Source organism: Haliotis asinina, chromosome 9 (genome assembly GCF_037392515.1).
Source record: "Haliotis asinina isolate JCU_RB_2024 chromosome 9, JCU_Hal_asi_v2, whole genome shotgun sequence".
NCBI lineage: Eukaryota > Metazoa > Mollusca > Gastropoda > Lepetellida > Haliotidae > Haliotis > Haliotis asinina.
In genome coordinates, this window is record NC_090288.1 from 64,786,808 (window position 1) to 64,814,554 (window position 27,747).

General features: G+C 40.5%; 1 protein-coding gene across 3 annotated transcripts in view; it reads left to right on the forward strand.

The window, feature by feature from the left end:
• Positions 1–21,465, forward strand: part of LOC137295511 (nuclear receptor subfamily 1 group D member 2-like) — an 87,712-nt gene extending 66,247 nt beyond the window's left edge. For 2 of the 3 annotated variants that reach the window (XM_067826873.1, XM_067826874.1), the window contains 6 exons: positions 16,213–17,162; positions 17,560–17,668; positions 17,910–18,051; positions 18,284–18,414; positions 18,598–18,690; positions 19,327–21,465. In XM_067826873.1, the coding sequence (XP_067682974.1) occupies positions 16,213–17,162; positions 17,560–17,668; positions 17,910–18,051; positions 18,284–18,414; positions 18,598–18,690; positions 19,327–19,490 (1,589 nt within the window). In that variant the 3' untranslated portion in view covers positions 19,491–21,465. Of the gene's footprint in view, positions 1–13,234; positions 13,257–16,212; positions 17,163–17,559; positions 17,669–17,909; positions 18,052–18,283; positions 18,415–18,597; positions 18,691–19,326 lie in introns of those variants that run through there. The other variant, XM_067826875.1, reaches the window with a different exon arrangement.
• The last annotated feature ends 6,282 nt before the right edge of the window (positions 21,466–27,747 follow it).

Consider the following 27,747-nt stretch of genomic DNA (forward strand, 5'->3'; position numbering starts at 1 on the left):
AAGTGTTGCCTGTGGTATTAGGGGGTCCTAGTGGTATGAAGTGTTGCCTGTGGTATTAGGGGGTCCTAGTGGTATGAAGTGTTGTCTGTGGTATTAGGCGGTCCTAGTGGTATGAAGTGTTGTCTGTGGTATAAGGTGGTCTTAGAGGTATGAAGTGTTGCCTGTGGTATTAGGCGGTCTTAGTGGTATGAAGTGTTGCCTGTGGTATTAGGGGGTCCTAGTGGTATGAAGTGTTGCCTGTGGTATTAGGGGGTCCTAGTGGTATGAAGTGTTGCCTGTGGTATTAGGCGGTCCTAGTGGTATGAAGTGTTGCCTGTGGTATTAGGGGGTCCTAGTGGTATGAAGTGTTGCCTGTGGTATTAGGGGGTCCTAGTGGTATGAAGTGTTGCCTGTGGTATTAGGCGGTCCTAGTGGTATGAAGTGTTGCCTGTGGTATTAGGCGGTCCTAGTGGTATGAAGTGTTGCCTGTGGTATTAGGGGGTCCTAGTGGTATGAAGTGTTGCCTGTGGTAATAGATGGTCCTAGTGGTATGAAGTGTACCCAAGGAATCCCATCATTATAAAGAATGGGGATGTCATGACTTGTTTGCGTGAGCAGATGCCAGTGATCCTGGTTTATTTATGTAGTATTTTTGAATGTGACTGACACCCAGTGACTATGGCAAACGTGTTGGAGTATGTAACACAGGGAAACACTGGACGACGTGCAAGAAGCGCTGGCCCTAAGCGTGCTGGTATTGAGGGGAAACAACTCTTCCTGGATTAATGCCTGGATTAGTATTTAGATCAGAACTTGAGGTACATAGAAGATTGATAGTTGTTCACAAACATCATGATTGTTATTTTTTGTGTGTATCTTTTTGAAGCATTTTTATTTCCCAAGTATGATGTTGACATGTTACATAATGCAATCTTCTCACGGCCAGAAGCTGATACATGATGCAGATTGTCCTAATTCACAGTATATGTAGTGTACAGGAATCATCAGATATACGTTCAGATATCAGTACAACATCCAGATATGCACAGATAGATAATTCAACTGTTAGGTTGTACAAGAACTAATACAGTTATCTGCAAACAATAGATGCTGGTGTGTGAGACAAATGCTCAGATGTAATTTCAAAGGTAGCGACATAGTTGTTCTGTCCTGTTTTCAGTTTAACACAGTCATTATCACCAGTTGTGAGTTTTGTGTGTTTGTAACTACACCACCTGATAATTTCTGCATTGTTCCCCTCCAGCTGACTTCTGCGTCGTGCTAATGGAATAGTCACACAAGGCCTTGTTTTTGTACTGATTGTAGTCTTTTAGGAATTAAGTATGCTGTGTGAGAATGTTATGATGTTATCCTAGATATTTATAGAAATTGTTTTTATCTTTCTGAATTTACAAGAAAAAAAACATAATGAAAATAAATGTTGATTTTAGTTTCTTTCATGTACTTCCATAAATTTCTTGTCATGTAAGATGGATGTGTTGAAAAAAACATGTCGCCATCCCAAACAGATATGGCAGGCAGAATGATTTAATAGTCATACATGATGAATGCTTTAAGAGTTACATCTCTACAAGAAAAATAATTTCCTAGCGAAGCTTATGATTTAATAGAAAGTCTTATGCAAGAAAATGACTCAATAGTGAGACTTGTACAGAAAGAATGATTTTCTAGTGGGACTTGTACAGGAAGAATGATTTTCTAGTGAGTGTTCAGAAAGAATGATTTTCTAGAGAGATTTGTACAAGAAGAATGATTTTCTAGTGAGACATGTACAGGAAGAATGAGTTTCTAGAGAGACTTGTACAGGAAGAATGATTTTCTAGTGGGTGTTCAGAAAGAATGATTTTCTAGAGAGACTTGTACAAGAAGAATGATTTTCTAGTGAGACATGTACAGGAAGAATGATTTTCTAGAGAGACTTGTACAGGAAGAATGATTTTCTAGTGAGTGTTCAGAAAGAATGATTTTCTAGAGAGACTTGTACAAGAAGAATGATTTTCTAGTGAGACATGTACAGGAAGAATGATTTTCTAGTGAGACTTGTACAGAAAAGAATGATTTTCTAGTGAGACTTGTACACAAAGAATGATTTTACAGGACGAATGATTTTCTAGAGAGACTTGTACAAGAAGAATGATTTTCTAGTGAGACATGTACAGGAAGAATGATTTTCTAGAGAGACTTGTACAGAAAAGAATGATTTTCTAGTGAGACTTGTACAGAAAGAATGATTTTACAGGACGAATGATTTTCTAGAGGGACTTGTACAAGAAGAATGATTTTCTAGTGAGACTTGTACAGAAAGAATGATTTTCTAGAGAGACTTGTACAGAAAGAATGATTTTCTTGTGAGACATGTACAGAAAGAATAATTTTCTGGTGAGACTTGTACAGAAAGAATGATTTTCTAGTGAGACTTGTACAGAAAGAATGATTTTCTAGTGAGACTTGTACAGAAAGATTGATTTTCTAGTGAGACAGAAAGATTGATTTTCTAGTGAGACTTGTAAAGAAAGAATGATTTTCTAGTGAGACTTGTACAGAAAGAATGATTTTCTAGTGAGACATGTACAGAAAGATTGATTTTCTGGTGAGACTTGTACAGAAAGAATGAGTTTCTAGTGAGACTTGTACAGAAAGAATGATTTTCTGGTGAGACTTGTACAGAAAGAATGAGTTTCTAGTGAGACTTGTACAGAAAGATTGATTTTTTAGTGAGACTTGTACAGAAAGAATGATTTCCTAGAGAGACTTGTACAGAAAGAATGATTTTCTAGTGAGACATGTACAGAAAGAATAATTTTCTGGTGAGACTTGTACAGAAAGAATGATTTTCTAGTGAGACTTGTACAGAAAGATTGATTTTCTAGTGAGACAGAAAGATTGATTTTCTAGTGAGACTTGTAAAGAAAGAATGATTTTCTAGTGAGTCTTGTACAGAAAGAATGATTTTCTAGTGAGACATGTACAGAAAGATTGATTTTCTGGTGAGACTTGTACAGAAAGAATGAGTTTCTAGTGAGACTTGTACAGAAAGAATGATTTTCTAGTGAGACATGTACAGAAAGAATGATTTTCTAGAGAGACTTGTACAGAAAGATTGATGTGTTGGTTAGAATGGCAACGTGAATGTTGCTGACTGCTTGGGGTTGTACAAGGATTATTGTTCCAGTTATGTTGTCAGAATATGGTGGATTCACAGGCTGTTCATGGAATGTTAACATGTTTCTTTGGAGGTCTGTTCAGCTTATGAAAATGGCATGGGAAAGTCCTGACCTTGACATTGAAACATGTGGAGCTTGTGACATGAAGATACTGGCCTTGATATGGTATTGATTCATGACGGAAAGGAGTTAGTGTCAATGAAGGCAGTGCATTCATGATTAGGTATTAAGGGTTATCTCACAAATGAGATACTGCTTGCACCTTGTCATTACATGGCAGTCAGTTGACCTTAAAGCAGCTGAGTACATGTTTCAAACATGCTTAAAACTACGTGAAACTTGGGTGGGTCATATAGGCTAGATGAGCGCGAGTCATACAGGGTTGCTGGCAGTGAGTCATACAGGGTAGATTGCCATGAGTCATGCATGATAGCTTGCCATGGGTCATACAGGTGAATCACACAGGGTAGATGGATGCGAGTCATACAGGGTAGGTGGTTGTGAGGTGTACAGGGTAGACTGACATGTGTCATACAAGGTGGATGGATGTGAGTCAGAGGGTAGATGGGTCATGTATGTGATGTATTAATTAAGTATGACATGATAGGCAAGTGTGTTTGACTGCTTGAAGGAGAGAGCATCAGGCACACATCATGAGGACATTGCCAGCTCCAGTTCTGATATGATTGCTTTATCTGAAGCAGTGTACACTATCGGTTACAGTAATTTGTGTGATAAACTTGAGTATTCCTGGAAACAGGCTGTCTTATGCAACATGGTCGATGATATGATAGACTGTCTACTGCTGCCAGGGCAGTTAACCCTAACTACCATATCATGGATGTACACATACACTTTCTACTCTCGTTTCATTGCCCCAGAACCTCTAGGTAGCCCTACAACCCCTAGGTAGCCCTACAACCCCTAAGTAGATCCACCATTCCATGGTGGACCCACAGACTTAACATAGCTGCACAACCCATAGGTAGATGCACAGCCTCTAGACCCACCATCCCAGGGTAGACCTACAAACTTAACGTAGACGCAAAACCCCTAGGTAGCACCACAACCTCCAGGTAGCCCCACAACCTCCAGATAGTACCACAACCTCCAGGTAGCCCCACAACCTCCAGGTAGCACCACAACCTCCAGATAGCACCACAACCTCCAGGTAGCCCCACAACCTCCAGGTAGCACCACAACCTCCAGATAGCACCACAACCTCCAGATAGCACCACAACCTCCAGGTAGCTTACAACACCAAAGGAGCACCACAACCCTACAGTGCCAGTGATACATAAATCCCAGTGTTAGTGTGTAATATAGGTCCCAACAGTGTCAGTGTGTTTTATAGGTCCTGGCAGTGTCAATATGTTATACATGTACCAACAGTGTCAATGTATCATATAGGTCCTAACAGTCTCAGTGTGTTATATAGGTTCCAACATTGCCACTATGTTATTAGATTAAATAGTATAGGGTATGTATTGCATAGCATTCCACGAAGGAATAGTGCCAATCTTCTATAAGCAACAAGCATGAACCCAGTAGGTACATACAGGTATATGAAGGACCAAGGTGATGACTGGGACATTATGCAGACACATCTCAATCTTCTGCTGATGTCTACTGTGTTCTAGGTAGAAATGTGATGACTCAGCAGGCGAAGGGTTAACCAATGCTATTTATGACACAATCAGCTGATTCAGGAGTCAAATGGGCCCAAGCCGGCTCTTTTATCTGAAGTACAGAGCTCAGCCAATCACAGAAGCCTCGACCTCTTTTTGACCAATCAGATCAAAGATTGATCCCTATTTGGTCAGGTCGCTCACAGTTCAGTGGTTTCCAAACATCTCTCCCAAGGCTGTGTCCCCACGTGTGTGAGGCATGCTGGAATTATTATTCAAATGGGAGATCTATATACAGCTTGACATACAAATTAAATTTGCAGCCTAGGGATGTTTTCTTTCCAAGAATGTTTGTGCTTGGAGGGTTATTATTAGTTCCCTCTGACCCTCAAAACAGTGGGTTGCCGGGGAGGCTGCTTGTTTACACATAGGAAGTGGAAATAAAGAAGGGAAAATATGAAAAAAACAAGCAGTCTGTATTTAGAGAAACTTTCACTTCATTTCCCCTTTAGAAGGAGTCAGGTGTCACGTTTGTTTAATCTGGACGATGTCCTCATGTTATTTGATATAGTCATAAATGTACAAACTGTTTCACCAACACTTCATGAGAGACTGAAGTCCACATAGTTTATCAATAACAACTATATTATTCTGTTTTCGTGCACCCATTCCTTACAGATCCTTTAGACCTAGTCAACATGTGATAATTGTATGCTGGAGTCAGAACAACAATAACATCATCAGAAGAAAGATTGAATAAAGAGGAGAACACCAAGTGTACTGGGTACAAATTTACAGTGTTGGAGTGTTTGGTCAGTTCCTAATTGACCGAATGTTCTTAATATTGTCAGAGAACTGTACATTTGTTCTCCATCATATATAATTTCTCTCTTTCTTTTTGTTGTTAATACTTTAAAAAAGTGGCTGCTTACAGATCTAAAGACCCATTAGAAGTAAGAGTGGGATGAGAGTGATGTTCTGCCAGTGACAGACTTACATATTGACTAAATGGCTGTATAGGATATCATGATGGTGTCATATGAGCGTCTGTGTCTTCTCTACGGGATATACATAATTCATCTTGTAACTGCGCAGGTAGAAATGTGAAATGGCAATTCCTGAAACCATGATGCATTTATGTATTTTTGTTTTTTGATAAGAGTTTCCTAGAATTCATTAATTACATTTTTCAGTAGATTTCTGGGAGCATATTATACTGGATAAGTTGTGTGGAAGATAATTTATCTTGACAGCTGCTAAAACTGTGTATAATGATCATCAAAGACAGCCTTGAAACGCAGACAGAGATTGCGTGTTTAGCTCTTAGGTAGGAAAACCTGGAACAAACCTGTTTCATAATTTGGAACTGGCAGCAAATGTTTAGACCTTTCCCCACAGTTGAATGTTTTCTTCTTTAATGGTGAAATACTCAATTGAAAGTTCACTGTACAACATTAAAATCATTGCTTAAACACTTCTTCTTATAAATATTATTGAAAATACCAGTCATATAATAAGACTCAAACCTATGATATTGTGACAGTTCAGACCCAAATTTTAATATTTTGCTGTCAACGTCTGCTTTCCTTGTGATTCGTGAAAATTGTATTCTTGCTATGTATGTTTCCCAGCTTTGTAAGTGTAAGACTGATCATTGCTATTCATGTGCCATGCTGCAAGCCAGAAAACATTTGTGGATCAAGTGGTTTGTTGTAGACAGTAGCTTTTCTTCTCCAGCCTTCCAATATCAGCATCTATTGGCTGGATAGTGCACAACATGGCAAACAACACAGCGCTGTGTGAAGATAAGACAAGCTGTTTTCATGTTTATTAAGAAATACTGATATAGTAAATTGTTTTTAAAATATTGTCTGAAAGATACCTGGGAATGAAAATTGAGATGTCTTGAATTGAACTGGAGATAACTTGACAAAAATTCATGATATCTCAAAGAGAGATAGTTATAGATGTCAGCATTAAAATACATGATGTCAGAAAATGAATTAAAGATATGGTAAGGCATATTAATAGTATCTTAAAAAGATTTGGTGATATCTTACATTGGATTTACAACGTGATGTTAAAATTTAACATAATTGATATCTTTAATTCAGTTTCAGATATCTTGCAAATGTCTGTAAATCTCCTTATTTAAATTAACAAATCTTGCATTGGAAATATCTTGAGCGATACCTTGAATACTCAATTTTAGCCATTCTTTCCCATTCATTGCATTACATATATCAATAATTATGGATATAAATCTTCAAAATCATAAATATCTTTCAACTGATTTAAGATGTCAGAAATAGACATGATTTAGGACATCTGTAATTGAATTCAAGATGTCTCCAGTTGAAATGAAGATGTCTCAAACTTTTAAGGGTATCTCTAACATGCTTGTGGCGATGATAACCTTGAAGAAATTTCTAATGCAATTGTTGTTCATAAATATTGTCGAAAGTGTATTTTTGATATATTAAATTATGAAATTTTTCATAACATCTCAATAACAAGGTATCATATCAAAAATACTAGTTTGGATACGATTAATTTAACTAAAATATTTCTCCTGTTATTTACTGATATCTTAAAATCAATATTGAAACCTTTAAATGGAATACAGATATGTTGTAAATAATTGGAGACGTCTTTATAATTTCTGAATAAAATCGAAACAGCCTGGCAAACGGGTACTGTGTCAGTGTACACCAGTCATGGGGAGCCCCCTGTTTCTATCATACCACCCATCAACTCTACCAAGGGATATTTCTAGGAATGGAACCAAGATGGCTTTGTTGATTTTGTTGTATATTTACAGCTCTAATTAATGAAGTTGTGGGCAAGTTTAAGCAGGAAGTGTCCAAGTCAGTGCTCTGACATCTAGTCAGTTGTGTGGTTCCTGTGAAACGATACTGTCACACCTTTACTGTAACACCTATCTATAGCGTCTGTTAGAGACTGGCTTAGATTTAATTTTCCTAATAGATAGAAACAGTTATCACAGGGCCGTATCATATATAGCTAGAGCTATGCAGCGTTTCAACTCAGTTCTACCAAATGACATCAGACAGATTTCAGGCAAGAGAGTATAGGTGAAAACTTTTCACTGAGTGATGTGAGTGATTATCATTAATGTGAGCGATTACTCATCATCTTGTTTGTAGAACAATCATGCTTTTTCCTTCAGGGTTCCAGACAAATTCCTGTCAGGAGTCACTCAATTTTGTAAACCTTCATAACAATGTGCTTGTTACGTTGTCCATACGGGACAGGATTGATGATTGATGTGAGACCTGATGGCCAGAACCATCAAGACATCGTGATGTATGGTGAAGTATATCGCATACATTAAGCTGCAAAGGTTGTATCAAGATGTCTGTTAAACTTTAATATTTCTGAGTGTTGAATTCAAATGTTTTTTAATGTCATCAATAAACAAAACAACTTATCAAAGGTCAATAAACCTTCAGAAGATGTGCTGTTAATTTTGCTGTTGTGTTGGTTTCTACACAGCATAGGACTGGCAGCCTATTGTTACACAACTTGGAGTCCAATACAGACTCATTATAGGCCTACTGTTACACAACCACTTGTCTTGGAGTAGTCACATTATGCAAGTGACATGTACAAACTGTCTGGTCACTAAGCTGGGTAGATTCCAGATTCCTGTGATACACCCTTCCTGGGTGATCTGTTGTGGATCTGTTTGAGGATGTGATGGAATGAGGGGTGGGGGTTGTATGAGAAGGGAGGGTTGCATGAGAAGCCTACTGAAGCTGTCTGTATCAGTGTAAGGCCTGCCCGACTTTTCTATACCCAAATATCTGTAGCCTAGCGTGTGACCTCGAGACCAGGGAATTGGGTTGACTGTGTGGCCCAGTGTTACTGTCCGGGTCACTGGCATCAGGCTACATTTGCCCTTACAGGAACAGGAACAGGCCTTTCAAATCTTAGTATCTATGTGAGTGAGTGAGTTTAGTTTTACATCACACTCCAAACTAAATGGCAGTGGTCTGTAAATAATCGAGTCTAGACAAGACAATCCGGTCATCAACAGCATGAGCACGGATCTGTGCAATTGGGAACCGATGACATGTGTCAACCAAGTCAGCGAGTATGACCACTGGATCCTGTTAGTCAACTCTTATGACAAGCATAGTCTTGTCTGGTGTTTGTATGAAACACGTAGGCTTGGGTACACAGGAAATCGCAAGAGTCCACAGAAAGTTCCCTGTAAATGCTACCATAAGTACCACTTTAAACAAATCTAGAAGATGACTTAGATGGTCCTTGGCCATTGTTTTACACATTGGTATTATGATATATGTTGATACTCTGAGTCATTATATAATTATTTTATATTGTACATGTAGTTTATAGAATATTGTCACTGTTTCTGCATAGAACATTCTGGAAATGAATATCTTACCTTATCTTATAAAGCTAAATAAATTTTGGCTCACAATCAGTATAGAACCGTGAATATTTGTGTGTATGCTGATAACTTGATGCATGTTTAAGTAAGGTCCAGTATGCTTGATGGATGAAGAGTAAGTGACCAATCACATGACCTTGGGCAAATGAAGCCTTATTTCACATGGAGCCTTATTTACAATGTTCGAAAGAAAAAAAACACCCACGCTAGGTGTTCTCATCGCTAAGTGTTAATACATGTTGTGCCATCTGCCCATGAGCTGTGTCATCCTGTGTGCCCATCTAACTCTTCGCGTGGATAAAGCATTGGTATGGAGAATCATAAAACCATGGTGCTTCTTGTTGCTATGTCTGACACTTGACACAATGGGCTAAGACAAGGTGGACTGCTAGGTTCAGTGTATTTCTGCTTCTTTGAGAAAATTAATTGCTAATTGTGATTTCTACCGCATCAGTGTTGGTGTTTGTGATCATGATAGCTGAGTAAGGAACATCAAGATACTATTGATGCATTACAGGATCAATAAATATTTCTTTGTGTTAGTTTTCCATGTTGTAATTCTCTGGTTGTCTGGGCAACAGACTGATGGACAATTCCAGATCTGCTGTGCCTTCATCTTTTCCCTATTTTGGCATCAACCATAAGTTTCCCTACAGTCCACTACATGTTCCTGAGTCAATGTCAGGGATACATTCATTTGCCTTTGTCTGTATTCATGATGTGTGGCAGCAGTTTTGAAATTCTGGTGTTATCACTCACTGACGGTAACAGGTGAACATGTGCAGGGTGAAGCTTTCTCAGTTAGAATCACTTTAGTCATTAAGACGTAGTTGGGAAGTATTGCAATTATTACAAAATGTGTTCCTCTAACTTTTGATTGCTTTTTGTTTGAAACTAGTTCCTGAATGCTTAGCTTAGATAAAAGTCATTGGGGTCATGTGAAGCCTCCAAATATTTCTTTGAAAATCACCAATAACACTTGGCCATGTTTTGCTCAGATATCCCAGAGTATCTTCTTTGATGAATCCTTGGGAAATGATGAGCTCTGTTCCACCCCCTTAAATAACTGAGCTACTAAATAACTTTTATTAAACTATTACATTACTAAATAATTTACGATACTGTTACAATTCTGGCAGATTTACTGCATTGTCACATTACTGATAATTACTGTATTCTTACATTACTTAATAACTTACAACATTACAACATTACTGAATATTTCACCACATTATTACATTAGTTAATATTTGACTACATTCTTACATTACTGAATAACATACTGCATTATTACATTACTGAATATTTGACTACATTATTACATTACTGAATATTTGACTACATTATTACATTACTGAATATTTGACTACATTATTACATTACTGAATATTTCACTACATTATTACATTACTGAATATTTCACTACATTATTACATTAGTAAATAATTTTCTACCTTGTTAAATTACTGTATAACTTACTACATTGTTACATTGCAAAGTGACTCACTACATTACATTACTGAATGACTTACCACATTACTACATTACTGAGTATTTCACTACATTGTCACATTATTTAGTAACTTACTACTTTGTTACTTTAGTGAGGAACTAACTACATTGTTAAATTACTGAATAACTTACTTCATTATTACATCACTGAATAATTTACTACATTGTTACTTTAGTTACTAACTTAGTACTTTGCTACATTATTGAATGACTTACTACATCGTTATGTTAATGAATAGTTTACTACATTTTTATGTGACTTAAAAAGTTACCACTTTGTTACAACACTGAACAGCTTGCTACATAGTTGTGTTTCTTAAATAAATTACTACACTGTGACGTTACTGAATATATTTCTACATTGTAACATTACTGAATATATTACTACACTGTGACATTGCTGAATATATTACTATACTGTGACGTTGCTGAATATATTACTTCACTGTGACATTGCTGAGTGAATTACTACACTATGACGTTTCTGAATAAATTAGTACACTGTGATGTTGCTGAATATATTACTACACTGTGACGTTACTAAATATATTTCTACATTGTAACGTTACTGAATATATTACTACACTGTGACGTTGCTGAATAAATTACTACACTGTGACATTACTGAATATATTACTACACTGTGACTTTACTGAATATATTACTACACTGTGACGTTGCTGAATATATTTCTACACTGTAACGTTACTGAATATATTACTACACTGTGACGTTTCTGAATAAATTACTACACTGTGACGTTACTGGATATATTACTATGCTGTGATGTTACTGAATATATTACTACACTGTAACGTTACTGAATAAATTACTACACTGTGATGTTACTGAATATATTACTACTCTGTGATGTTACTGAATATATGTACTACACTGTGATGTTACTGAATATATTTCTTCTCTGTGACTTTACTGAATATATTACTACACTGTGACGTTACTGAATATATTACTACTCTGTGATGTTACTGAATATATGTACTACACTGTGATGTTACTGAATATATTTCTACTCTGTGACTTTACTGAATATATTACTACACTGTGACGTTGCTGAATATATTTCTACACTGTAACGTTACTGAATATATTACTACACTGTGACATTGCTGAATAAATTACTACACTGTGACGTTACTGGATCTATTACTACACTGTGACGTTACTGAATAAATTACTATACTGTGACGTTTCTGAATATATTACTACACTGTGACGTTTCTGAATAAATTACTACACTGTGACGTTACTGGATATATTACTACACTGTGACGTTACTGAATATATTACTACACTGTGACGTTACTGAATAAATTATTACACTGTAACGTTACTGGATATATTACTACACTGTGACATTACTGAATGTATTACTACACTGTGGCGTTACTGGATATATTACTACACTGTGATGTTACTGAATATATTACTACACTGTGACGTTACTGGATATATTACTACACTGTGACATTACTGAATAAATTATTACATTATTTCATTTCCTGAAGAATCTGCTACTTTGTTACATTACTTAATGACTTACTACTTTACTATATTACCAAAAAACCTACTACATTGTTTATTATGGAACAGCTTAAAACACTGCTACATTAATGAATAATTTACATCGTTGAAATATCTGATACTTACTCAGTCAATTCTACATTGATGTATAACTGAAGACTTTTTTTGCAATGTGTATGTTTGTCAGTTGACTTGCTGTTAAATAATTCTTTATCTTTCTTCTGAATTACATTTATGAGATGATCACACAGGGTGCATTGCTGTAATGGACAACACATAGTCCTTGGTTAGAAATATGTATTGCAAAGCAAGAGACAAGTGCGGGATGCAGAATATGATGTGTGTCAGTTACATCGACTTTCAACTGGGGACAAACTTGGGTGTTTTGCAACACTGACCCCATTTTTGAAAATCTTTAACCGAGATATTTGATTTGAAACAAAACATTTCCATGGAACCAACTGACCGAATTTCTCAAAAAAGTCTGGGAATGACATCTTGGTGAGATACTGTTATCTTGCAACTCTCCATCATATGGCCAAGTCTGCAACTCTAATCATGCAACTACCCACAGACAGGGAGCTGATGGTATCAAATGATGGGAGGGGCGCTTGTCAGCCACTCAGTTCTCCCCCTCAAATCTATGTTAATGTATGCAGAGTCTTCACTTCCCAAGACTTTACAAAATTTTCTCAAGGGGTGCCAGGTTCTCCCCAGCTCACATCAATTGTTTCCATACAACAGACTGTTATTGATCTTGACAACAGTGACAATAAGCTTTAGAAAACCTGCTGTGAATAGGGTCATTCCAGGGACTCCTGACCCTGGTCAGTCAGTGGTCAGTGTGAACTTGCCCTGGCTAGTCCCCCTCATCCCCCCTCAGCCATCATTAACTCATCTCACTGTTGGTGTATAAATGGAGGCAGTTCTCAGTGAGCTTCACTCTTCCTGTGAGAGCCATCTGCGAAGGTAAGCCACTTGTAGTTCTCTCTCTCTCTCCAGGGGCGGGGCATTGACATTCATACCTTCATCAGCTGAATACCTCTCTCAAGACTGTCTCTGTAGGTATAGTGTTAGCAGTGTTGTTTGTACTGGCGTCAGTATACCTGATAATATCGACCTCCTAGTGCAGGTGAATAGGATCTGTAATACCTGGTCTTCTCTCAATACTCATGTGTGTAATTATCAAATGTCTGCTTGAAGCATTGTCAGCATTGTCATTACTGAAGGTTCCAAGGATGGGGTTCCATATAGTGTGTTTATCAATGCTGTGTTGTGGGACCTGCTGTTTACCTGTTAATGCTCTAGTATTTTTTTGGTTCCTGTTTAACAAGGGGTGTTCGCTACACCAGATTGACTAGCTGAGTTTACTGATCTTTCACTTTTAACCAACAGAAAAGTCAAATAGTTGAAAGTTGATCAGAATGTAATTGGCTGCAACCTGTCTGGACAGTAAAAAAGTGTACAACATATAGGCTACAACCTGACTGGGCAGTTTATGATGTATTGCATGGTGGCTACAACTTGTCAGGGCAGTATCTGTTGTACTTCATGTAGGCTACAACCTGTCTGGGCAGTACACAGTGTACGACATGCAGACTACAACCTGTCTGGGGTGTATATAATGTACTACATGCAGGCTACAGCCTGTCTGGGCAGTACACAGTGTATTACATGCAGGCTACAACCTGTCTAGGCAGTGCACAGTGTAGGACATGCAGGCTACAACCTGTCTAGGCTGTATACAGTATACTACATACAGGCTGCAACCTATTTAGGCAGTTTATAATGTATTACATGGTGACTACAACCTGTCTTGGCAGTATATATTATTCTATATGCAGGCTACAACCTGTCTGGGCAGTAGGTACTGAACTACATTGTGGCTACAACCTGTCTGGGCAGTACACAGTGTATGACATGCAGGCTACAACCTGTCTGGGGTGTATATAATGTACTATATGCAGACTACTTCCTGTCTGGGCAGTACACAGTGTAGGACATACAGGCTACAACCTGTCTGGGCAGTATACAGTGTATGACATGAAGGCTACAACCTGTCTGGGCAGTACACAGTGTATGACATACAGGCTACAACCTGTCTGGGCAGTACACAATGTATGACATACAGACTACAACCTGTCTTGGCAGTATACAGTGTAGGACATGCAGGCTACAACCTGTCTGGGGTGTATATAATGTACTATATGCAGACTACAACCTGTCTGGGCAGTACACAGTGTATGAGATGCAGGCTACAACCTGTCTGGGCAGTACACAGTGTATGAGATGCAGGCTACAACCTGTCTGGGGTGTATATAATGTACTACAAGCAGGCTACAACCTGTCTGGGCAGTACACAGTGTATGACAAACAGGCTACAACCTGTCTGGGCAGTATACAGTGTAGGACATGCAGGCTGCAACCTGTCTAGGGAGTGCACAGTGTAGGACATGCAGGCTACAACTTGTCTGGGCTGTATACAGTATACTACATACAGGCTGCAACCTATTTGGGCAGTTTATAATGTATTACATGGTGACTACAACCTGTCTTGGCAGTATATATTATTCTATATGCAGGCTACAACCTGTCTGGGCAGTAGGTACTGAACTACATTGTGGCTACAACCTGTCTGGGCAGTACACAGTGTATGACCGACTACAACCTTTCTTGGCAGTACACAGTGTAGGACATGCAGACTACAACCTGTCTGGGCAGTACACAGTGTATGACATACAGGCTACAACCTGTCTGGGCAGTATACAGTGTATGACATGCAGACTACAACCTGTCTGGGCTGTATATAATGTACTACATGCAGGCTGCAACCTGTCTAGGCAGTGCACAGTGTAGGACATACAGGGTACAACCTGTCTGGGCAGTACACAGTGTACGACATGCAGACTACAACCTGTCTGGGGTGTATATAATGTACTACATGCAGGCTACAACCTGTATGGGCTGTATGTATTGTATGAAATGCAGACTACAACCACTTTACACTTGTGTGCGTAGAATGGTGAATGTGTGACGTTACCAGGCTTCCCTGACACTCACACAGGAAGGCTTGTCATAAGTTTATAAATATCTGAATTCTTTAACTACATCACAGCTTCTTATAAACTGTATTTAAACAATTTAACTGTTGACCTGAACATTCTTTCCCAGTCTTTGTTTGTGTGGAGCATTAACCCAGTTTAGTGTTTGTTTCATGCTTTGAGAAAATATTTCATGGCAGAAAAAAACCTCAAACATTAGGACAGAATTTACACATCCCTTGTTAAGCTAGATGAAGGTTAAGCATTGACATCCATGATGATTAGATGGTATGTCATACATGTCATCTAATACTTGATGATGTCTGCTGGAAATCTTGGCAAGAAAGGTCATGATTTTGAGATGTGGGGATCACAGTGTTTGTGTCTACATGAACAGTAAGGGAAGCTGGAGGTCCTCAAAGTAGATGGTAGGTAAGGGGTTGGTGATCACAGAAGAGGATATGGAAGGAGTAGGTCATCACAGTAGTAGGTAGGGAAGGGGTAGATTGTTACAGGAGAGGGTAGGGAAGCTGTAGGTCCTCAGAGTAGAGGCTAGGGAATTGGTAGGTCATCACAACAGAGGGTAGGCAAGGGGTAGGTTGTCACAGTAGAGGGTAGGGAAGGGTAGGTCATCACAGAGGGTAAGGAAGAAATAAGTCATTACAGTAGAGGGTAGGGAAGAGGTAGGGTGTCACAGCAGAGGATGGGGAAGGGGTAGGTCCTCACATTAGAAGGTGGGGAAGGGGCAGGTCCTCACATAAGATGGTAGTGAAGGGATCTAGAAAGTACCAGAAGATATTGCAGGACTTGATGTTTGGTGACACTGAGATTTTATGATTGCTCCTATTTATTGCTTGGATTCACTATTCTCCCTTTCATTTCAGCATCACGCCTTGGTCGACGCCCCAAACGGCTGAAAGACGTAAGTGGTGATTCACAACGAGCACATCAAGTGAACCTCCCTATTGCGCCATACCCCTCCCCAGCAGAGCTCTACAGACTCAGAATGGCAGAACTTCAGAAACTCCTTCAGGCTAATGGCACCTTTAAGTCTGAGCTCATGCAGGCATTCCTGTCAGCCGCTCAGGCCAGCTTCAGGGAACACGCCAAGAACAGCACCACAACTTCCCAGAGCACCACCAACACCACCCACAGCCAGGATGGGAACCAGAACACGTACACACAGGGCATGATCCAGTTTGGGAATGAGTCTGGGTACTCCAGTATGAGCAGCCCAGCCAGCAGCAAGAGCCAATCTCCTCTTCATGATAACAACCATCCACAGATGCTCAACAACAACCAGATGATGGACAATACCAACATGAACACCTTGCCACCTACAACTACCTACAATGCCAACTCCACTCTGACCCAGCAGCAGCAGCAGCAGCAGCAGCAGCAGCAGCACACCATTGGCATGATGAACACACAGATGGGAAACAACAACCTGCCCAGCATCTCAACCACCCACGTGTCCAACCTCTCCAGCCCAATGGCCAGTACGGTCATGCCCAACACACAAAGCCCAATGTCCACAACGTCCAACCTGAATGCCCCAATGTCCATGCCGTTCATCATGCCCCCAGACACCATCAAGACCGAGCCCACATCTACAGGTGCCTGTGACTACCCTGATTCCAATGGCAACCAGGCTATGGAAGTCCTACGGATGCTGGATGAGGCAAAGCAGACGCCGATGGGGTCAAGGAGGCAGTTGATATTGCAGGTCCAGGAAGCAGTCACCTCCGCCCACCTCAGCACGTCCCTGAACACAATCAAGGCAGTTCAGGAAGCCAAGGAGAGACTCAGCAAATCCCCCATGCAGATGCAGATGGTGAGTTGACTGACATGGATCAAGCTTGTTTTACATTATTTCATTGCTTCATAACTCCCTGTTGTTGTTTCCAGTTTTTGGATGTTAATGATTGAATAAGCCGTGTGTGTATATATTTTTGGCATATACCTATTCGAAATTATTACAAAATGTTTTCTCATATGGATCTAACAGAAATGTTGATGTCTGTTCTTACATATTCTGGTTTAGTTTCATGCTATCTTTGCCAAAACCAAAAACTAGAATGTTGAGGTGATGGTGTAGTGATGCTGCGATGATGTGGAGGTTAAAAGTTGTGGTAATGTTGCAATGATGTTTAGGTAATGTTGTAGTGATAATGTTATGGTGATGTTGCAATGATGTTGAAGCAATGTTTAGGTCTTGTGTTGTGTTGCAGCCCGACATGAGCAAGCTGTCGCTAAATGCCGACTCTATGTGGCAAGGTTTCCTGACCCAGATGGTGCCAGAGATCACCAATGTTGTCAAGTTCTGCAAGAGGCTGCCAGGTGAGGGAGAGATTCAAGGGTACATTTGTAACATATGCTTGGCATCCACTAAAGTTGATCAGAAGTACAACTGGTATGTTGGATTACAGTTTCTAAAGATATCAGAGATGCTATTCTGCAGAATTGCCTTAGGTGTACAAAGATCACAGGATGTTGAACCCCTGATTCACCCTAATAATCATCGTTTGTTGGTGAATGCATTAGTCCTTGTGATAAATAGTTTGTTATTGTTTGTTTGCAGGCTTCACAGAGATTGAACAGGATGATCAGATAAAGCTGCTGAAGCAGGGATCCTTCGAAGTGATGATGACACGCTTCACGATGCTGGTTGACACCGAGAAGGAGGAGATGCTGGACCCTTCACACAAGATGAGGTGTCCAAAGTGAGTCTAGACAGCATCTATGATGCTACATACCTACAGGCAGTTATGGTGCTGTACCTGTTATACCCTGGCTGTCTATACTACATAATGATCTGGGTTGTTCATAGGTCAATGTAACTTATTGTGGGTGTTGTTTTAGGACCTTAGACATAGGGCAATGTGGCTTATTGTGGGTGTTGTTTTAGGACCTTAGACATAGGGCAATGTAACTTATTGTGGGTGTTGTTTTCAGAGAGGTTATCATGTCGATGCCAATGGGGAACTTCTTCCAAGAGTTCTTCAAGGTTGCAGGAGAGATCAACCCCCTGAATTTGACAGACAGCGAGATTGGATTGTTCACAGCCTGCCTCATCATGTGCCCTGGTGAGTTGGTCTGAAGGAATTTCACTTCGTGATTATGATCTAAATATAGAACTACTGGATGACAACAGGGAAGCATCTTGACATTTCATCTGTGTCACTGAAGTCAAAGAACTGATATTAAAAACAGTCAGTAAATTCTAGCATTAAATGGCCAACAGCTGATCTGGTGATGTTTGGTTACAGATCGCAAGGGTTTGAAGAATGTGAAGGCTCTGAATAAGATTCAGACTCTGTTCCAGCAGTCCCTGTATATGATGCTGGACCAGAACCACCCTGGTACGTGTCAGCTCCGGCCACCCCATATCCACCCTCACACACCCCACACACTTATTCTCAATTACTCACTCTCTCACATTCAGTCACATATACACAATGCGCCCCTATCCTCCCCCAACACACTCTCTCCCTTACTCACAGTCAGTCGCTTGCACTCAGTCAGTCACACACCCAGTGACCACTCACTCTACTCACTGTCACTTCACTCCGCTCACTCACTCATTCACTTCACTCCTCTCTCTCTCCACTCACTTCACTCCTCTCACTTATTCACTCACTCCACTCCACTCATTCTGCTCACTCACTTCACTCACTTCACTCCTCTCACTTATTCACTCACTCACTCACTTCTCTCACTCACTCCACTTCACACACTTCACTCACTCCTCTCACTCATTCACTCTCTCACTTCACTCCTCTCCTCTCTCACTGCACTCTCTCATTTCACTCACTTCACTCTCATTTATTCACTCACTCCACTCCTCTCACTCTCTCACTCACCCACTCTATTTCTTTCACTTCACTCACTTCACTCCTCTCATACACTCACTTCACTTCACTTCACTTCACTCCTCTCACTCATCTACTCACTCCACTCACTCACTCCGCTCACTTACTCTCTACTTGTGTTCCCAGAACCTGACACACTGTTCCTGAAGCTGCTGACATCAGTCCCCGTCCTCCGCACCATCAATGAGGAACACTCTAAGGCCATCAACAACATCAAAATGACCCAACCGGGAACATACGAGGAAGTGTTCCCAGCCTTGCATCAAGAGGTGTTCGATGGCAAAGTATAGACAGCCAGTCATGGCATAGACGATCGACTGGAGGAGACCTGAGTGACCAATCCGAGACTCCGAGGCCGGGCAGGCTGTGTGATACATGATGTAGTGGAGAGGACGTTGTTGTCGACATCACAAGTACAGCAGCGCCTGGTCACTAGTCCAGCTCAGTAAACCATCTCTCAACTTTTTTAAAATTCAAGTATAATTTTTGAAGTTGAATGTAGCTGAAGACAGATGAAATGGCTCAATACTGTTGCAGTGTAACAAGTGATTTGTTAGATACTCTGTCAACATGGACAATTGTATTGTTATGACTTAACCTATTGCAAGAAATACAGTACAGACGTTTGTGCCTACATCAAAGTATTGTATGATGCTAATGAGTGCGTTTGAGAATATTACTAAACATATTTAACATATTATACAAACAGAACGATTTAAAATTCCAAGTTTGTATGATCTTTGAGGATCTCTTCAGCTTCATTTTCTCCAGATTAGGAAAGAATGTTATAAAAATCTATTCATGGAAAGGAAATCTCGACTTAATGTTGTGGTCAAAATTGGGTATCCATGGTAACTGGATTCCACTTTAGGGCAAGTCGTGTGTAACGACACTGACATAATATCGTCTTCATTGAACAAAGAAACTTTTCCATGACTAGCTTGAAATTCTAAGAGAGGTTGTATGGCGTTGAAGGTGGGGAATATTGTGAACTTGTGATACAGCAGGGCTTGTGAGGATGTGAGTGTGATTGTCTGACTATACTCAGCTGTGTGAATGGTCTTAATGTAAATATATTTCATGTGTCTGAAGTGCCCTGGCGACTGCCAATTGCGAGATTCATGTATTGTTTATAATCATCATGACTAGTAATGTCTGAACATTGTTACGGATTCATTGTAAACACCGATCACATCAGCAGAAGGAGAAGTTATTGATGTTCTTGTACAGAATAATCTATTTGTATATAACCTGCGTAACACTAGACTTTATTCAGTGAGCTTGGAAGACTAATCCTCCTATTTTCAGAGACTGATGTTCTAGGCAGTTCTTAGAGGTGTGCTCGTCAACACCTATTCCCTCGCACCTAGTTGAACTTGACCACATACTTGTTCAATCTAGTTTAATTTAGATTCGTCCAGTTAAATCTTGTTTAAGCGGGATAACAATTTAGGTAATTTAGTAAGTAGATGATAATTCTGTCATTTTTGGTGTGGATTGTTGTGGGTTTGAATCCAGCTGAAACACCCAGTTGAATGATCTTTGGTCAGTTAGTACCAGCTATGGTTGTCTGAAGTCTGACCTGTAACTATATCACTGCTGTTGTTTTGCCGACCTCACTACAAGGACGGTCAGATATTGTTTAGATGCTGTTAAGATTATGATGAGATGATGATCAGATGATGTTAAGGATGATGTTGAGGATGATGTGAAGACGAGCCCCTTTTGCGTTAGGTGTAGTTATTATATATATATATCAGTGTCTCAGTTGTCCTGTCTTGAAGCTTCTGTATCTTGTAAATGATTCAATATTTCGTGTTCACAAAGTGCATAATTTGTGTATGATATTTCAGGGAATATAATTATGTACAAGCTCCATAGTGCTGACTTTCACAGTATCTGTTATCCATGTGTCTTTAATCCATCCTCATTAGGGGAGGACTTTGGCTCGTTAACCTCAGGTGTCAAACACTAAGTGCTAAACCAAAAATTTCAGCATCGGCCAGAATTTTTTTCTTTACAGGACCCGAAACAATTTTCTTAAAAATATTGATTCAGATGTTATTATGCTCATCTGCTGCTTTAGGAGACTGTTTTGAAGTGAATTTTTATCTACATTCTTTTTAGACTTTTTGTTTTTGTTAGGTTTTATCTTGTTTGTTATTTACTATGCCTTGGAAACTTGTGTTTTAGTGGTTTGTAATCTTGTTTCACGATGCCGATGTATGGAAGTAAAAACTGGGAATAAAGTTACATAAATACAAACGATGTTTCATTCTTCTGTGCATGTAGTACTGTGTAGAATCATCAGTGTTGTGGCTTTTGCTTTTCTAGTGTCTCTCTAACTGCTTGTCTCGGACAGTCCACAAGAACTTTGTCAAGCAAGCTTGTCAGGAATATCAAGTGAAAACAATGAGAAGTGTACAGGGCCAGCTGTGTCCTGCAACTGGACAGTCTGACTCAGTGGGTTGACAGGGCCTCCCCTGACCATTACTGGTTTGTCTGGCCCAGAGTGGAGGTACCCTTAAATGTGGTTTGAAGCAGGATAACACTTTTACTGAAAAGTGTGAGTACCTTTTACAAGGTGTCTCACAGGGCTTGTCAGTGATGTGCAGCTTGTGACTAGGTGTCGCACTTGCTAGTCAGTGATGGGAAGGCTCAGCTGGTCACTAGCATCTACAAGGTGTTTCATTGTCTAGTTGGTGATGGGCAGTTGGTGACTAGTGGTTACAAGGTGCCTCACTAGCTAGTTGGTGATGGGCAGCTGGTGACAAGCTGTTACAAGGTGTCTTGCTGGGCTAGTCAGTGATGGACAGCTGGTGACTAGCTGTTACAAGGTGTCTCACTGGCTAGTATGTGATGGGCAGTTGTTGACTAGCTGCTATAAGGTGTATCACTGGCTAATATGTGATGGGCAGCTAGTGACTAGCTGCTACATGGTGTTTCACTGGCTAGTTAGTGATGGGAAGCTGGTGACTTGCAACTACAAGGGTCTCACTGGGTAGTCAGTGATGGGCATCTGATGACTAGCTGTTTCAAGGTGTTCCTCTTGGCTAGTCTACACAAGTCTCACTGGGTAGTCAGTGATGGGCATCTGATGACTAGCTGTTTCAAGGTTTTCCTCTTGGCTAGTCTACACAAGTCTCACTGGGTAGTCGGTGATGGGCATCTGATGACTAGCTGTTTCAAGGTTTTCCTCTTGGCTAGTCTACACAAGACTCACTGGGTAGTCGGTGATGGGCATCTGATGACTAGCTGTTTCAAGGTGTTCCTCTTGGCTAGTCTACACAAGTCTCACTGGGTAGTCGGTGATGGGCATCTGATGACTAGCTGTTTCAAGGTTTTCCTCTTGGCTAGTCTACACAAGTCTCACTGGGTAGTCGGTGATGGGCATCTGATGACTAGCTGTTTCAAGGTTTTCCTCTTGGCTAGTCTACACAAGTCTCACTGGGTAGTCGGTGATGGGCATCTGATTACTAGCTGTTTCAAGGTTTTCCTCTTGGCTAGTCTACACAAGTCTCACTGGGTAGTCGGTGATGGGCATCTGATGACTAGCTGTTTCAAGGTTTTCCTCTTGGCCAGTCTACACAAGTCTCACTGGGTAGTCAGTGATGGGCATCTGATGACTAGCTGTTTCAAGGTGTTCCTCTTGGCTAGTCTACACAAGTCTCACTGGGTAGTCAGTGATGGGCATCTGATGACTAGCTGTTTCAAGGTTTTCCTCTTGGCTAGTCTACACAAGTCTCACTGGGTAGTCAGTGATGGGCATCTGATGACTAGCTTTTTCAAGGTGTTCCTCTTGGCTAGTCTACACAAGTCTCACTGGGTAGTCGGTGATGGGCATCTGATGACTAGCTGTTTCAAGGTTTTCCTCTTGGCTAGTCTACACAAGACTCACTGGGTAGTCGGTGATGGGCATCTGATGACTAGCTGTTTCAAGGTGTTCCTCTTGGCTAGTCTACACAAGTCTCACTGGGTAGTCGGTGATGGGCATCTGATGACTAGCTGTTTCAAGGTTTTCCTCTTGGCTAGTCTACACAAGTCTCACTGGGTAGTCAGTGATGGGCATCTGATGACTAGCTGTTTCAAGGTTTTCCTCTTGGCTAGTCTACACAAGTCTCACTGGGTAGTCAGTGATGGGCATCTGATGACTAGCTGTTTCAAGGTTTTCCTCTTGGCTAGTCTACACAAGTCTCACTGGGTAGTCGGTGATGGGCATCTGATGACTAGCTGTTTCAAGGTGTTCCTCTTGGCTAGTCTACACGCATTGTGATAGGTGTAACAGTAATTACCTTCCAAATGTTGAAAATGATCGCCAGAATATTCATCCTGTCTCTATGCTTTGTCATGGAAGGCACATGGACCCAGTTTTTGTAAATATCTCTTTATCCAATGATCCAATCGATCTCAAACTCTGAAAGTGGATGTCAGACAACCTAATCACATTGCAAATCGCTGATTTTATGCATTTGTATGAAAGAATCTATATAACTGTCAACAAAGTAAACAGCAGAAAGCAGATTGTTAGCAGAGGGAGGGAGCCAATGACCTGTAACAGTGGCAGCGTTGGGTCAGAACAGTGAAGGTTTGTCAATGTAGGTCAGCTCCGCATGTGACAGGTATGCAGAGGTGTTACAGGTCGTGAATAGGGTAAGGTGGGTGCCAGCTGTTAACCATCATATGGAGTTTGTTTCTCTGAGTTGTTCAACAAGAACCACAAAACCCATTAGTGAGAATTATCCTTTAGTTTGAAATCTTTAAATTTGTAATGTTAATGTCATATTTTGTTTATGCAGTACCTAAGTGGAAATGCATTTAAAGAACACAGAAAGTATATTTACACTAAATCATTAATCGGACCACCTATGTTTAGGACCTAACAACTTCTAAAGTTCCGTTCCCTCCGACACAAGCACAAACAATCATGCACACTCATTGAAGAAAACATATATTGGAGACAAAAGTGTTGTGTTTTGATGTCTTTCACATTCCAAATTAAGCAATGCATTTCTAATAGCTTTAAGCATACAGATAGTAAATATTTATATTTTCATGATAATGTTACGTGAAATGAGTGTCTCGTGTGACAATAGAAGTCGTTGGAATTAGTCAGTTCTGTCACTGTTAACGAATTCATGTTTCTTTGAGCACATCTAGCTAGATACTATTATTATCTGTAAATATAATAACAGAATTAAACTTCATCAAGTCCACTCCATTCTTCCACATCAGTGTCCTGATGAATGACAACTGGATTAACTGTTTGCCCCTGCAAGCCTTCTTTGAGCCAGTACTCTTTCTCCACCTTCTTGACATGTTCAACACATGCATACCATCGTGCAATGTTAGTGTCACATATAGCAGTGTTGACAATGTGTTTGTCACCATTCAACTTGAATGATTGATTTTTCTGGGCCACTGTACGTTTAAGGTCTCCCCAAACAAGTTCGATTGGATTGAGATCACAGTGGTACGGTGGTAATCTCAAGACGTGTTGTCAGTGACATAACATAATTATGTGGGTTGAGCTTTGTTAGTTTTAATCACTGAATACAACTGTAGTTTAGTGGCCCTAATTGAACATCGTATATTGTTATTTGTCAGCCATTGCTGCATATCTGACTTCTTTGTATTGGAAATTGGGCACCTATTGTTTGGATCTGGAGCTCTGTGATAGGCAGCATTGTCCACGACAACAAGACTTTTGTCAGGCAGAGCTGGCAACAATTGTTCCTCAACATACTGCGTGAAAACCGTTGAGTTCATTTCTGTATGATAGTCCCGATCATATGCACTCTTTTGACCTAAATACCAGATCACACCCAGGTAGGAATCCATGGTGGGAATCAGCATGAAGAAAGATTAAACGTTCACCTTTGTCCGTTGGTATTTTCCTACCATCATTGGGATCAGTGGGTAGCCACTGTCTGGCAGCAGTATGGTTTGCATTGACCCAGGTCTCATCCAGATATATAGGTTCGAACCCATCCTCTCTTGCCTGCTTAATTTCTCTCAGCTAGTTACACCTTATTTTCACAATATCAGATCTCTCACACATTACAAGTTTATGGTTTGTTACCTTCTTGTACTTGTATCCAAATTTGAGCAGTAGTTTACTTATCATAAACCTAGAAACATTAATGTGATCCTCTGCATGGATGTGTTTTGACTTTCTTGTTTACAAAACCGTAGCCACGTCGTCGTGTTGTAGGCTAGAGTAGCGTTGTCTACTACAGGCTGGTCCATGATGGTTGGAGAACTGCAGGGGGCTGAGCTAAGATGACAGGTTAACAGTCCTTCTCTTACCGGGTACCCATTCATTGTTGACCGAACTGACATATAAGCACAGGGAAGATAATTCAGAGATCAGCTGCATGAGCCTCCATCTAAGGAATTGGGATACGATGACATGTGTCAACGAAGTTAGCGAGTCTGACTACCCAATCCCGTTAGTCGCCTCCTACGACTAGCTTAGCTTACAGAAAATCAGTTCTGACCCGGATCTTCTCGGGTCTATGACTCTATGAGGTGAAGTGAAATGGGGTTTCACACAGTACTTTAGGACATTTCTCTCTCGTGAAGACGTGCATGCGTGTAGATGTGTGGCTGCTTGTACAAGCCCAGACTTAAGCTGGTTTAAAAGTGCTAGCTCACTGAGATATATACCATGCCGGCATGATTATCCTACTCAGAGGCGTTAAACGGACTCCGAGCCGACCAGTCCTTGTTGTACCCATTCATGCCGAGGGCCAGACAGGGACCGACAAATGACAATATTTTAACGTCTTTTGATATAGCGCGGCCCGGGATCGAACCGGCAACTGTCCGCGGTCTATAACTCCATTAAACAGCACTGACAACCACATCATTATCCGCCCATCGTGTGGACAACCATCTTCAGGTCCTCTGTCATTCCTCACTGTGTAACTGCATCAGTTCCTGCAGATTGCGAGGATCTCAAGCTTGTATGTGCAATTGGCGTCCAAGTCCTAAAGCTGTTGGGTAGGTTTCGTACCGCGCTACTAGTAGGCCATAGTAAGGTTTGATGGAGTGGTCACACACATCGGTGAAGATTGGTCGAGAACGCTGAGGCCCAGCGTTTGCTATGTGATGGTTATTAGAATGCGGAGTACTTCCTGTTGAGAACGTTGGCCGTTGAGTGGCCCATGCACTGTTATGCGATCCACGTGAAATGGACCCGCACCATCAGTGAGCCACCACAAAACTGTTCAGATGCATGGGTCATCTCCTGGTAATATTTCTCGTTACGACGTCTCCATACGCGACAGCGGCGGTCTAACGTGTAATGGATCAGTCTATGACCTTGCGCCATGTCCACAACGTGAGGTTATCCTGGAGCATGCACCACGCCAAACGTTCTGGTCTGTGCCTATTTGTGAGGAAGGAACGTCTGAGCCCAGGGCGTTTCCGACAGTAATGTTCAATGTGGTTTATGTTCGACTTGTACGGATGTTGCGACATGACACACCTGTTTTGACTTTCTTGTTTACAGGTGTTCATTTCTAGGAAATAGCCGGCGAATGACATCTCTGATGTCCCTGATGTCAAAATAATCAAAATAATCAAAACTTTGGTTTATTTATTACAATTTTTAGCACGATGCCCTTTTTCATGCCAAGAGCGAAAGATGTACGTTTCATGTAATCCGACACCTTATCAATCGGTTTTGCTACCTTTGATGGCTTTTTTTTGTAGCCTGGGCTATTTGGTGAGCGAGAATAAGAAAGCGCTAGCCAATTAACTCAGGCTGCTTGAAACGGTCACATGACCTATCCCGCTGGGTATCCATGTACTGCCTGATGAACAGAGACGTTTCATGAACAAACTGACTGACCTAAAGGGAGACCACGTGTCCCACCTGCTCCGTCGTGGGAGAGGACTATAGTCCTAGAATCTCCCAGAAGTCAACATGCCAGTGACGTCACCCATACATGAATTCTCCACGTACTGTGATTAGAGTTCAAACTCTGAGTTTCTGAGTTCTATGCACATGACCACAAACTCAATTCAAGCAAAATTCGTCCAACCAGTTCTAATTCTGCCTGCTTAATATTTGCTATATATATCCGGGACAAAATAAGCTAGGGAAACTGGTATTTTTTGTGACTGATATTTTATCAGTGTGTCAATGAATAAATAGATCATGATCCAAAATTGCAAAATTTGCACATATCCCCAACTATTTTTCTCCAGTATATATTACAAGTTGAAGGAAGAAAGTCACGTTTTTCAGAACATATCGAGGGTCAGATTTTCCAACTAGTAGTCTGTTTGCAGTGAAAACGTACGGATGAATCTCACCTTAAACAAAACAGTAAACTAAATACAGTGAAAGTAAGAGCGCCAATCCTCATAATTTGACCTTGCCAAATGAACACTTTAGTCTGAGAAGTCTATTCAACTTCGGATAAACGTTGTTTAACAAACGAGCACAGTTTCAAACTGCTATCATTGGTTTGTATTAAAAGGGAGATAAACAAAGAGAACAGGTAGTGATGGTCTAATACATATGACGTACCGCACGTG